Source organism: Dipodomys merriami, unplaced genomic scaffold (assembly GCF_024711535.1).
Source record: "Dipodomys merriami isolate MVZ:Mamm:240054 unplaced genomic scaffold, mDipMer1.0.p SCAF_4, whole genome shotgun sequence".
NCBI classification, from domain to species: Eukaryota; Metazoa; Chordata; class Mammalia; order Rodentia; family Heteromyidae; genus Dipodomys; species Dipodomys merriami.
Genome location: NW_027205603.1, coordinates 93,294,377 through 93,307,978, shown reverse-complemented (window position 1 = coordinate 93,307,978; position 13,602 = coordinate 93,294,377). Strand labels below are relative to the sequence as shown.

At 39.7% G+C, this 13,602-nt stretch overlaps 1 protein-coding gene across 11 annotated transcripts in view; it reads left to right on the top strand.

Moving 5' to 3' along the window:
• The window catches only part of Ptk2 (protein tyrosine kinase 2), a 248,044-nt gene that overhangs the window by 64,819 nt on the left and 169,623 nt on the right, over positions 1–13,602 (top strand). For 9 of the 11 annotated variants that reach the window (XM_069991473.1, XM_069991471.1, XM_069991472.1 and 6 more), the window contains one exon: positions 977–1,288. The exons of the other annotated variants lie outside the window; for them this stretch is intronic. In XM_069991473.1, coding sequence (XP_069847574.1) covers positions 1,189–1,288 — 100 coding nt within the window. In that variant the 5' untranslated portion in view covers positions 977–1,188. The remainder of the gene's footprint in view (positions 1–976; positions 1,289–13,602) is intronic. 11 annotated transcript variants of the gene reach the window in all.

Here is a 13,602-nt window from a genome sequence, read left to right as displayed (position 1 = left end):
TGTGTTCAAATAGATGAATTTTTATTTTTTTTTGGGTCCAGTCGTGGGGCCTGAACTCTGGGCCTGGGCACTGTCCCTCAGCTTTTCAGCTCAAAGCTAGCGCTCTACCGCTTGAGCCACAGTGCCACTTCTGGCTTTTTTTTCTTTTTGCTTATGTGGTGCTAGGGAATCGAACCCAGGGCTTCATGCATGCAAGACAAGCGCTCTACCACTGAGCTACCTTCCCAGCCCCTAGATGAATTTTTATCATGACTTTGACTCTCTGAACTTGAGTAAAGAAAGAAAGTTGCTTTGTATTTTTCAAAAAAACCTGCTGATACAGCCGGAAGGTATTTTTCTGTCCTGGCTTCCTTAGTATGAGTTTATTTCTTATCTTTTGAAGCAAGAAAAAGAAATCTTACATCTTGGCTCTCAAAATTCCATAAGAGAATTTTAAAAGAAATTGGCTACCTCAGCTTGTCTATATTTTCTGGGCAGTTTTATACATTTACAGATTTATTTGTGAAAGTATCAAGAAAAACATTTTATTTCACAGATGTTTGGTTCCTATAAAGATTTTTTTAAAAGATCTTTTTAATGGTGATCACGTGTTTGGGTCTCCCCCTCCCCCCCAGAATTTTATTTCATGAAGTTAATTATTCTAACACTAAGGTCAGAATTAGGTTGATATGACTTTGAAGAAATGGCTTAGGAACCATTTTCAGACACAATCTGGGTCAGACTTGATTTGCAGCTCATTCAATTTTAGAGTTGACTGTCATTTTGTAAACAGAAGTCTGCTGGATGAATTGAACAGAAGGGCGACATTAGCATATTCATAAGGTGCTGGCTACTGGCTTTCTTTTCTCCTCCCTCTTCTTTTCTCTTGTCTCTCTCCTTCCCTGAATGAGTCTAGGAACAGTCCCCTAGGGTGGCATGACTAGGTGGTTTCGTTCTGTTCACTGGCTTAATCTGGCCAGATCGGTCTGTGTTTCAGATTGCGGAAGCAGAAGATTCGTTATCTGAGAGGCATCCTTCAAGCTGCTGGAAATTGTTACAGAAGGAACACTTCCCAAATTTTGCTTCAAGCTCTGAAAAGGAGCACACTGGGGAAGCTTAGTCTCGCTTTGGATCAAGTAAATGCTGTCGGAGTGATGAACGGGGACTTTGTGTGCGGACTCCTGGCTTGATCTTGATAGGATTGGGTGTATGTTGTTGGAACTGGCAGGCCAAGAGGCCCTGAAACCAGCAGGTGCCATCTGTATGGAGAAAAGCGGCTGTAGTCCATTTCCAATGTGTTGGGCCAAAGGTATAAACAACCTAAAAAATCTGTTCAGTTTATGTTTTACTTTGTTTTTTCATTAAGAAGGAAGATAAAGGTTTTCAAAATTAATTTATTACAAGTAGATTTAAAGTTAAATTTGAGAAAACTATGGAAGTTGTTGTGATATGGTTTTACAATATAGCCGTAAACCAGTTAGATAGCTTTTTGAATAGTAAGAAAAAGTTTTGTTTTGTTTTGTTTTTTTAAGTGACTTAAGCCTGCCTTCTCAGGTCTCTTATTTCTCGTAAATTAAGTGTTTTCCCTTTTACTCCCTACATATTCTGTGCTGTGAAAAAACAAAGTAGCTAATTTTAACCGTACAGGACTGTAGGAAAAACAGCATGGATTTTCTTATTTAAAATTCTTTTTTTTAAACTCAATATAAAGGTTTATATTTCATTTGAAGATACATTATTTAAGATGTCAGGAATACTGGGAGTAAACAATTTTCTATTTTACTGTTAGAATTTTCATTGATTTAAGGTAGGTCATTTTCATTGTAATATTCAAGATAGTGTTGGAAAACATAAGTTGAAAAATGCCATATAAATAGTGCATGCATTAAAGCAAATTTAGCTTGAAGTAATTTTGCTTAAAGTAGTAGTGGATATTTAAGCTGATACAGTCCTTAACAAAAAATTTAATACAGATATTGTTACATAACATATTTAAATATCACGCCAATCTAGACAGGATTTTACCCTTGGGCAAAAAAAATGCCCTGTAGGGCATTTTTCAATTTAGGGCTTATTCAGTTTAGTTTTTAGGTTAAAATTTTCAGTATCACTAGAATATTGGATGTATTACTATCAAACTGCAGTTCCAACACTGGTATGTTTTCAGTAGTTAAGCTGCCTTTGTCATCTGTTACTTCTTTTTTAGGCTTATGAACATAAAGCACATGATATTAGAACTATTATAGAATGGTGGAATATGAACAAAACACCTGTCGTTTTATTACATAATTAGATATTCAGAGTAAAGATTTTGCTGAGTTAAATTGAAACTTTAATTTTAAAAGGTATTTTGGCCTTAGGATCATGTTATAATTAAACACAACTGGTTACTGTAAGTTATTGACAGCTATGATCTTTTCGTATACTTACTGGGGTTTGTTTGCAAAATGCTAACTTGAGTGATAGCATTGGTCATTAATAATATGGCTCTTGGATTTCTTTCCTAAAACCTGGCAAGATCCCAGATCTGTGAACCCAGGAACAACAGGATATTGAATAATCAGCTACTGTATTTTTTACTCAGAGTGAGTTTAGAAATGTGGACTTTAGCAGAAAAGAGCATTGTTTTGGCCTGCCACAAAACAATTTATCAAAGCAACTTATTTTTCAAGTATATTTTAGGCTGTTGGAGAAAAGGGGAACAGCTGTCTGTTCTGTTAGCTGAAATACATATTTTATATAGGGCCAAGACTGGGCAAGGGGAGCAGAGCTCTCCATGTAGATGGTGGAAAACAGTGGGGATGTATGTGTAACACAGGAGCAAACCATTCCTTTGGACAGATGGTTCTGCTCTGGGTGGTTCAAGCTAAAAACTTGTCATATCTCCAAGTTCAGGACTGAGCACATGCCTCCACAGTGATAGCCTCGCATAGTTATCTTTAAACTTCTCTGCCTGCTCATTTTACCCTGTTGTGCCAAGACAGAAAGCTAAGAGACCTGTTTTTATGCTTGTTTTTGCCTTTGTGATAAAGACAAAGATGGGTAGTGTGTAGGAATTGTTTGAGTCGTTTCAAGTATAAGATGTACAATTTGTAGATAAAGATAAAGTAAAAATCTAAAATTGAAAGAATATAAAAATCTCTATCTGCAGTTAGACATTCTAAGCCATGCATTTGATTCTATCTGCAACATTAACCTAAAAAAAACATAGCAGTGTCCCAGTTTTTAAAAGACATAAAATTCTTACCAGGACAGGCTAAAAATAGTGCACAGACCTATATTTGTATACTTTGAAATTAAACCTTTCAGATATCCTTAAAGCACAAGGGGGTAGGGTGTCTTTTCTGTAACAATGCACTATTGAAGAATTTACTTTGGATCTCACCCAAGAATATTATATTTTCAAGTTTTTTTTGATATTTCAGTTTATTATTATTATCTTTAAATAGTTGTACAAAGGAGTTTCAGTTCGACATGTCAGTTTGAGTACAGTGCATATTGCTTAGTGTCACTCCTTCCATCATCTCCTATCTCCTAACGTTTTCTAGTTCCATTTTCACTTAATGAGCATTGGGTTTTATGAGTATATTTGCCCTCCATCCAGCCACTGCCCCACCCCCTCAAGCAAGACATGTTTCAGCTTCCTGGTATTCAGTTTGTTAAATTGTTCAAAGGGCTTATATCATGGGAGTCTTCCCCTGCAGATAAACCAGCCGTCAGTTTGATTGTATTTGTTCTTATATATGTTTTTTTTTTTTTTTTTTTTGGGTCCGGTCGTGGGGCCTGAACTCTGGGCCTGGGTGCTGTCTCTCAGCTCTTCAGCTCAAGGCTAGCACTCTACCACTTGAGCCACAGCACCATTTCCGGCTTTTTTCTTTTTTCTTATGTGGTGCTGAGGAATCAAACCCAGGGCCTCGAGCATGCAAGGCAAGCACTCTACCACTGAGCCACCTTCCCAGCCCCCTCATATATGTTTATTGATCTAACTTCCACATGTGAGAGAAAACATGCTTTTGTTTCTGAGTCTGATTTACTTCACTCAAAACAATATTTCCCGGGTCCTTTTATTACCTGTAAATGACATAATATTTTTTCCTAATGGCTGAATAAAATGCTGTGTGTGTGTGTGTGTGTGTGTGTGTGTGTGTGTGTGTGTGTGTGTGTGTGTGTGTGTGTGTGTGTGTGTGTGTGTGTGTGTGTGTGTGTAAAACACACACATATATAAATAGCTATCATATATATTTATCTGATATCAATCACATATTCTTTATCCATTGATTGGTTGCAGGGCATTTGTGCTGTTTTTATAACTTAGCTGTGGTGGATACTGCGGCAGTGAACATGGGTGTGCTGGTGCCTTTTTTGGTGTCTTGTTATGCAGTCTTTTGGGTAAATGCTCAGGAATGGTATCACTATATCATAAGGTACTTCTATATTTTGTTTTTTGAAGAATCTCTATATTGATTTCCATAGTGTTTGCAATAGTTTACATTCCCACAGAATACTGTGGTCCCCCTCCTCCATTCATGTCAGCATTTGTGGTTCATAATCTTCATAATTGACCATTCTTACAGACTTTGTTGTTTTGACTTGCATTTCCTTTATGACTAGAGATGCTGAGTATTGTGTGTGTATCTTATCTCTATCTGTCTGTCTATCTATCTATCTATCTATCTATCTATCTATCTATCTATCTATCTGTCTATCTGTCTGTCTGTCTATCTGTCTATCTGTCTATCTGTCTATCTGTCTATATCTATCTGTCCTGGGGCTTGACCTCTGGGCCTGGGCACTGTCCCTGCGCTCTTCAGCTCAAGGCGATCACTCTACCTCTTGAGCCACAGTGTCACTATGTGTGTGTGTGTGTTTATTGGCTATTTTTACTACTTTTGCTGACAATTGTTTGTTTAGATCCTTTGTCCATTTACTGATTAGGTTGTTGATTCTTGGAGTTTTTTGAGCTCTTCATATATTCTGGGTAGTAGACCCTTGTCAGATATCTGGCTGGCAAAGATCTCCCATTCTGAGATTATCTTTTTAGCTTAATGTCTTTATCTTTGGCTGTGCAGAAGTTTTTAGGTTGATGTAATCCCACTTGTCAATTCTCCTATTTGCTGAGCCTTTGGAATTCTACTCAGAAAGTTCCTGCCTATGCCAATAAATTCTAATGTTTCCCTTACTCCTTCCTGTGAGGTTTTTCATCCACTTCAAATTGTGACAAGGTGATTGTCAGGGATAGCATGCATTTAAATGTATCTTTTCCTAGGCCTAAACATTGTTTTAATTCAGGGCATTGAATTACATGTAAATGTTTGCAGCTTAAGAGTGTGGAAAACTCTGCTTGTAGAAATCTTCATATCAATATGTACATTGTTTGATTTGTTGTTGTTGTTGTTGTTGAAAGGCTGTTCAAGAGGTATTGCATATTTGGTTACTAGAAATAAATGTGTTTTCTGATTTGTTCTATTTCAGTAGTAGATAGAGATTACATATACTTTCATTTTGGTCTATCATGGGGCTTGAACTCAGGGCCTGAGCATTGTCCCTGAGATTTTTTTTTCAAGGCTAGCACTCTACCACAGAGCCACAACTCCACTTCTGGTTTTTAGGTGGTTAATTGGAGATAAGAGTCTCAAGGACTTTACTTGCCTGGATTGTCTTTGAACCATGATCTTCAGAGCTCAGGCTCCTGAGTAGCTAGGGTTAGACGTGAGCTTTAAGTGTACTATTTATTAGGAGTTTATTTTATGATGTGGTTCCTATGGTTAAGTCCATAATTTATACAATTTAAAATTGTCAGCTATTTGTCCATGTAAATAGCTCTATATTCAGTTCATTTTTAAAAAAGAGTTTAGTGGTCAACTTTTTTTTTTGTTGGTCCTGGGCCTTGAACTCTGGGCCTGGGTGCTGTCTTTCACTCTTTGGCTCAAGGCGAGCGCTCTACCACCTGAGCCACAGTGCCACTTCTGGTTTTCTGGAGGCTAATTGGAGGTAAGAATCTTATGGACTTTCCTGCCCAGGCTGGCTTTGAACCGGGATCCTCAGATCTCAGCCTCCTGAGTAGCTAGGATGACAGGAGTAGCCACCGGTGCCTGGCTTTGTTGTTGTTGTTGTTGTTTGTTTTTGTCGATCATGGCACTTGAACTCTGGGCCTGGGCGCTGTCCCTCAGCTCTTCAGCTCAAGGCTAGTGTTCTACAGCTTGAGCCATAGCACCACTTCTGGCTTTTTCTGTGTATGTGGTGCTGAGGAATCAAACCCAGGGCCTCAAGCATGCAAGGCAAGCATTCTACCACTGAGCCACCTTCCCAGCAATAATGGTCAACTTTCTTGGTACCTATATTTGTATTATTCATATGCATCTGATACCTTGCATAGAGGAGCCTGTAATCTTCTTATCTTAGTGAACATACTGGACCCTCATCTACCTAGTTCATGCTGTAGGATAACAGGTGGGACATTGAGAAGCTGAGAAAGGTTAAGTCACTTGACAATTATTTAGATCATAAAAGAATGAGCCAGTTCTGAATGGTGGGAATCTGACTCCAGGGTACATATTTTTAATCTTGCTAACCACACCACAATGGAAGGATGATTGGATCATAGCAGAACATCTAATTTATTTAGCTTTTACAAGCAGATATAAGAACTAGGCCTTCTGTCTTCAGCTATTTTTCATTCAAGAAATATTTATTGAGCACTCAGTATGTGTTGAGCCCATTGTCAATCCCTGGCACATGCTGAGAAAAGGACAAAAGATTCTAATTCCATTGAGTTAGTGTTCTGCTAAATAATAAAAAAGAATGGTGCCAGCAATTCTAGCTACTTACCAAGTGAAAATGGGGAAGATAGCAGCTTGAGGTCACTTTGGACAAAAAAGTTCATGAGACCCCTATCTCAATAAGTACCTGCATATGGTAGTATGTGTCTGTTATTCTAGCTGTGCTGGATAAGAAGCCTAAATAGAGCCATGGTGAGGGGAGGGGAAAGACCCTGTCTCAAAAATAACCACAGTAAAAAAAAAGAGCCAGAGGCATGGCTAAAGCAGTAGAGCACCTGCTGGCCATTGTGAAGCTCTGAGTTCAAATGGCAGTTATCTATCTCACCCCAGTTTCCCCTCCCCTCCACTTCCCCCCCTCCAAAAAAGAATAGTAAATTGTGTGGTAGAAGGTGATAAATGCCATAGTGGACATGTGGTCAGATGACAGTCATAGCAGGGAGGCTGCCTGGTGACACTGCAGTGCACCAAGTCCTGAAGGAAATGAAGGAGTTAACCTGGTGTGTCTCTGTGGGTATTTGAAAGAAGAAAGTTCCAAGTTGAATGTGTGGCAAGAGTTGTAAAGGGAGACAGGCAGCATGGCGGAACAAAGTGACTAGGGATTAGGCCTTCTTCCTGACTCCTGCCTGCCCTGCTGCTGTTATCAGAGCCCCAGGCATGAGGTGTAAACCGTGGAACAGTTCTAATCCACATTTCTTTAAAAGGGCTTAGTGAGAGAAACAATTGTTTTTTTTTTTTTTTTTTTTTTTTTTTTGTTTCCCTGTTCTGCTTGTCTCAGCAGACAGATTTGGCTCTGACATCTTAACAGAGACTGTGGTACACTTTCCCTTCTCATTTGTTTTGGATATTAACAATATCAACCTCTCACCTACACTGATGGGGTGGGCTCAGGCAGTGGGGGAGTAGCGTGGACTGGCATTGGGGCAGTGCCGCCCTATTCTGTGCAGCTGTGGGGAGCACTGGTGGGGGGGGGGTCCTGGAAAGCTAGCAGGCCCAGCAGACCCAGGGTGACCTCCCTAAGGCTCCTGCAGTCAGTGTTGGCAACAGAGTAAACCCAGGCTAAGCCACCTGAGGTCCCACTGGGTAGCCAACAGGGAACCCAACCATTGCAGTGCCGTATGCCATGCCCCCTGGGCTCTACCTTGTTTAATAGAGGTTTGATGTATTCTGTTTTTGGGTAAAGTAGAATTCTTTTGGGAGGTGGGTGGGAAGGGTTTTGCTATGTAGCCCTGTTCTGTAACTTGCGACCTTCTTGCTTCTGCCTCTTGAGTAAAGTAGGAATGGACTGAGGTGTTTGATGAACACCTACCAACTGGCCCCATTCAGACTAAGGTTGGTCTTGTGCTGGATACTGGGGCCAGTAGGATGTTTCTTTTTTCTTTAGTAGGAAGTTTCTTTACATGAGCTCCTATGTCTTTTCTCTGGAGCTTCCCATAGGAGCTTTCTCCCCTTGCTTGCTGCCTGTAACTTCTTCATTTGCTCATGTAGCAATCCCTCTTCTTCTCCTTTCTTGCACAGGGTAGGGTTCTAGAGTCCATTTTAGACAGCCTTCCATTTGGAAAGTGGATTTAAGGAGATCAGATGAGACAGAGTTAGCATGAAGGGACGGGCCATGTTTGAACATCTTGTCATTGTACTGGTTGAAGGAGGCTACTTTAAAGCGAGTGACCGACCTGAGCCAGGTGGTGGTAGATCACACCTATAATCCTAAAAACTCAAGTGGCTGAAATCTGAGGATCGTTGGTTAAATCCAGCCCTGGTAAGAAAGTGTGTGAGACTCTTACCTCCAAATAATCACCAAAAAAGTCGGAAGTGGAACTGTGGCTCAAGTGGTAGAGTACTGGCCTTGAGCATGAAAGCTCAAGGACAATGCCTAGGCCAGAGTTCAAGCCCCAGGACCAACCCCCCCCCCCCCCCCCCCACACACACACACAGGAGAGTGATCAGAGAGGGAATTGGCAAAGAATAGGAAGTCTCACTGGTAAGTGTGCTGTGAGGGGTGACGCAGGAATGTACTGTAAGAAAATAGAATCTTTGAAGCTGTAAAGGCCAGGTACAGTTGTCCCTTAGGACTCATGGGGAGCAGTTCTAGGACTCAAACCCAAAGATGCTTATGTCCTTGGTATAAAATAGTATTTGCATATCACCTATGCATGCCATCCTGGATACTTTAAGTCCTCTCTAGTTACAATAGAAATGAGATAGAAATAGTTGTTTAATTGTAGTGTCTAGGAAATATAAGGAAGAGGATTTGTACATACTTAGTACAGACGTATTTTTCTTTCTGTATTTTCAATTTGTAGTTGGTTGAATTTGCAGGTGCTGAACACAGGCTTCTTATGAAGGATGTACATGGACACCCCCACCCCAGTTTGCATTTTCATTATTTTCCTACTGTTTCAATGAACCTTATTGAGATTCCTTCGAAGTTTTTTTTTTGATATCATAGGTAGTATAATAGGTGTAAAAAGTCAGAAACATTTCAGTTATAGATTTTATTTAGTTTACATGTTTATTCTGAACATCTACAATAAATTCTAGTTCAATTTCTATGTTTAATTATAAGATAATACTGCAGAACAATATTTTTAATATTTTAACAATATTTTAACAATATTTTAACTAAAGAAGTATTTGAGAAATTTTGTCACCGTCACAGTAGAAGTGAGTAAGGGTCAAGCACAGACTCAGCCTGGCTCATAGTCCTCATTTCATGATTTCATGACCTGGGGCAGTGTCATGCATGGCAGGCCTCTTACCCAGCTGTCCATCTAGTCATACTTTGGCCCACTTTTTTTTTTTCTTACAGTATATCAGCTATATGTGTTTTTAGTGGCCCCAGATGGCATGGATCCCACATTGTAGGTTGGGAATGCCCTTTCAGAACAGAAATGCTCGTATTTGTGCACTACAGAACCAGTATCCTCAGATCTTGGCTTCCTTAGCACCTAGGATTACAGGTGTGAGTCATCTGCACCCAGCTGAGAATACTTTTAAAGTCAGTTAATGACTTTATCAAGCCTAGAACGCAAGGATCCATCAGTATTAGAAATTCCTAGTGAGCTTTTTAAAATTTGTTTTACAAATTAGTTCATTTGCTCTGTAAGAGCAATTCATTCTCCCTTTTTACCACCATGTTTGGGATCAAACCCAAGGCCTTGCACACACTCTCCAAATGCTGTGTCCCTGAGTTACATCTCAGTTACAATTACATCTAGATACAATTCTTTGTAGATTTCTTCCTTTTAAGAGTTATCAGTAGAAGGCTGGGCACTGGTGGCTCATACCTGTAATCCTAGCTACAAAGGAAGCTGAGATCTGAGGATCACAGTTAGAAGACAGCTTGGGCAAGAAAGCCTAGAGACTCCTAGCTCCAATTAATCACTAAAAAGCTAAAAGTGGAGCTGTGGCTCAAGTGGTAGAGCACTAGCCTTAAACAAAAAAGCTGAGACAGTGTCCAGGCCCTTAGTTCAAGCCTCAGGACTGGTACCTCCACCCAACCTCCCAAAAACCCCATTAGTAGATTACCAAAGCTAATGGAAATGCAGCAAGTCTTTTGAACCATTTTTAGTATAATCTTTGCTTACATAGTAACAAATATCCCTCTATGATTTAAATGCACACATTTAGGTAATAATAGTTTTAATGTATTTAAATATATTTCTTAGCACTTTTTAAAGTAATTTTTATTGAGTGATTACATAAATTTTATAAATTCTTAGCATTTTCTTAATTGAGGTTTTATACAAATGCATTTAAATAAGCAATAATATAAAAAAGGACTTTCAGTTAATTTAGTATATTTGTTTTTTTTATTTCTATTTTTTATTGTGAAAATACTGTACAGATGGGTAATTTAGTATATTTGTATTATTTTGGTTATTCCTGATTTTCTTATGATTGCTTAAATTTTCAAAAATTACCAATTATTTTTAAGATTCAAATCTTAAAAATCTTAGAAAGTAATTTGAAGTTGATAGTAAAGAAAATTGTTGAAGAAGCAGAGGTCTCAGATGGTAGAGTGCTAGCTTTGATCAGAAAAGCTATGTGAGAGCACAGGCCCTGAGCGTAAGCCCTAGTAAATAAAAATTTATTAACCTATTTTATTATTTTATCTTCTTGTTTTATGGTGGTCCTGAGGTTTGAACTCAAGGCTTGTGTACTACCCCTGAGCTTTTAATTGGAAATAAGGGTCTCACAGACTTTCTTGCCCTGGCTGGCTTTGAGCCATTATCCTCAGATCTCAGCTACTGAGGTTATAGGCATGAGCCACTGGTGCCTGGGAAAAATTGTTGAAGATTATCATACATAAGACATTAAAACTTTCTATACAGGCTGGGAAGGTAGCTCAGTGGTAGAGTGCTTGCCTTGCATGCATGAGGCCTTTGGTTCAATTCCCCAGCACCATATAAGCAAGAAGAAAAAAAGCCGAAAGTGGCGCTGTGGCTCAAGTGGTTGAGTGCTAGCCTTGAGCTGAAGAGCTGAGGGACAGCGCCCAGGCCCAGAGTTCAGGCCCCACGACCAGACCCCCCCCAAACAAAAACAAAAACAACTTTCTATAACGATAGTTTAAATAAATGTAGAATTATGTATCTTGTCACAATATCTGAAATTTCTGATTTTCTTTTTTACGGAGACAATTGCTTTGCCATACATATGGCCCTCACTTTATAGGATTCCAGTATGCACAAATTTTAACTACTGTGGTATAATTAAATAAGCCACTCAAGAGTGGCTTAAATTTCCATCACCACAATATAATAATTATAATTACATAAAGCACAAACATAGTCCATAAATGACAATGTAAATAACAACGCACATTTTGAACAGTGACCAACATGTCACATCTCTCATGGTCAGATGTAATGGGTTACATTGCATTTGTTTTTCAGTTTACATACAAGATATGTAGTTATGTTGCTTCTTTGTCAGTGATGACATTTTATTTGTTTGTTTGTTTCTTTTTTTTCTGGGTCCGGTCATGGGGCCTGAACTCTGGGCCTGGGCGCTGTCCCTCAGCTCTTCAGCTCAAGGCTAGTCCTCTACCACTTGAGCCACAGCGCCACTTCCGGTTTTTTCTTTTTGCTTATGTGGTGCTGAGGAATTGAACCCAGGGCCTCATGCATGCAAGGCATGCGCTCTACCACTGAGCCACCTTCCCAGCCCCAGTGATGATGACATTTTATAAAAATGGACAATCAAAAGATGGACTTGGTTGACAAAGATGAAGAATAGAATTGACAGAAAATGCTAATGGCTGAAGGGAAATTGGGTGTGGTGAAAAGATTTGACGGTGACAATGTAGTAAAAATGAGTAAGACCTAGCTTAGAGAGAGGCTGGGTTATTAGCTGACAAACACAGCTTTGTGAGCTGTACCAGAGGCCAGGGATGCTGCAGTTTCCTTAATTTTTAAGAAACAGGAAGAAAATATGCAAATAAAAAATGCTAGAATCAGTAATAAAAATACTGAGTGCAATGACCCAGAAATATTTATATGGCAGTTAACGATAGGATTTTAGTTGAGTCTAAATGGAGTATAGAGAAATGCTAGCCAACCCCGAAAGTGTTGACATTGGTGTTAGATATTGACTCTAGATATGTGGCCAAAGGGGCTTAGTCCAAGGTGAGCTTCTGGACATAAATGAAGAAAACCGTTGTGACAGGAAAGATGAAGATAGCCCCAAAAGAGACATGGCAAATCAGTTTATATAAGAGGATCTATTGGAGAGTCTTCATCACATGACAAGTCCTGAGGTAGCTTGGAAGCCCATCCAGATTTAGGAAGGAACATGGCAGTTTGACAATAAGAAATAAATGTGTCATCCATACGCTAATTTACAAGATGAGATGAAGAGAGCAAGTGCTGGTCCAAGTACTTTTAGTAAGTCATCTTACCATTCTACCCTGGTATGCAATGTGGTTGAATGTACAGTACCTCAGTTTCTGCTGATCTCTACTCACTCATCTCAATACTTAACATGATGAGAATGGTTGGTTCCTCCCCCCCCCCCCCCCCCAATTTGTTGTACTGGGCCCAGGTGGCTCACACCTACAATCCTAGCTTCTCAGGAGGCTGAGATCTGGTTCAGCCCGTGGTGGGGCGGGGGGAGGGGTTGAGAGGGTTGGGAAGGGATGGGAAGGGGAAACAAAGGAGGAGGCAATAATGCTTGATAAGCAGTGTACTCATTACCTTGCTCGTGTAATTGTAACCCCTTTGTACGGTATTTTCACAATTAAAAAAAAAAAGCCAGCCCAGGCAGGAAAGCCCAAGAGACTCTTATCTCCAGTTAACCACCAGAAAACCAGAAGTGGTACTGTGGTTCAAGCGGTAGAGTGCTTGCCTTGAGCTGAAGAGCTGAGGAACAGTGTTCAAGCCCCATGACTGACACTCCCCAACAAAAAAAATCTGATAAAATACCTGACAGGAAAAAAAAAATTGAGGGAGGACAGATTTATTTTGGCTCATGGCTCCAGTCCATGGTCAGTGAGTTCTGTTGTTTCTGGGCTGTGATTGGGCAGAGAGTACTATGGTCAGAGGTTTGTGGAGGAACCAGAGTTGCTTTTATCTTATGCTGGCCAGGAAGAGGGTAGGAGACAGATCTTGAACATGGTCATTAGAAAGAGTCTGGGACATGGACTATGTTTTCAGGGCACATCTCTGGTGATCTACTTTGTCCAACTAGGTCTTATATAATCTCCCAATAATGCCACCAAAATACAATTCCCCGGTGGATTGATCTATCCATTAATGTAACATCTACCATCTAGCAGACATCAACAAGAACACTAAGTTAGATATTATCACTTTTTGTTTCAATTCTACTTAGGGAGCCAGAGGTTTAT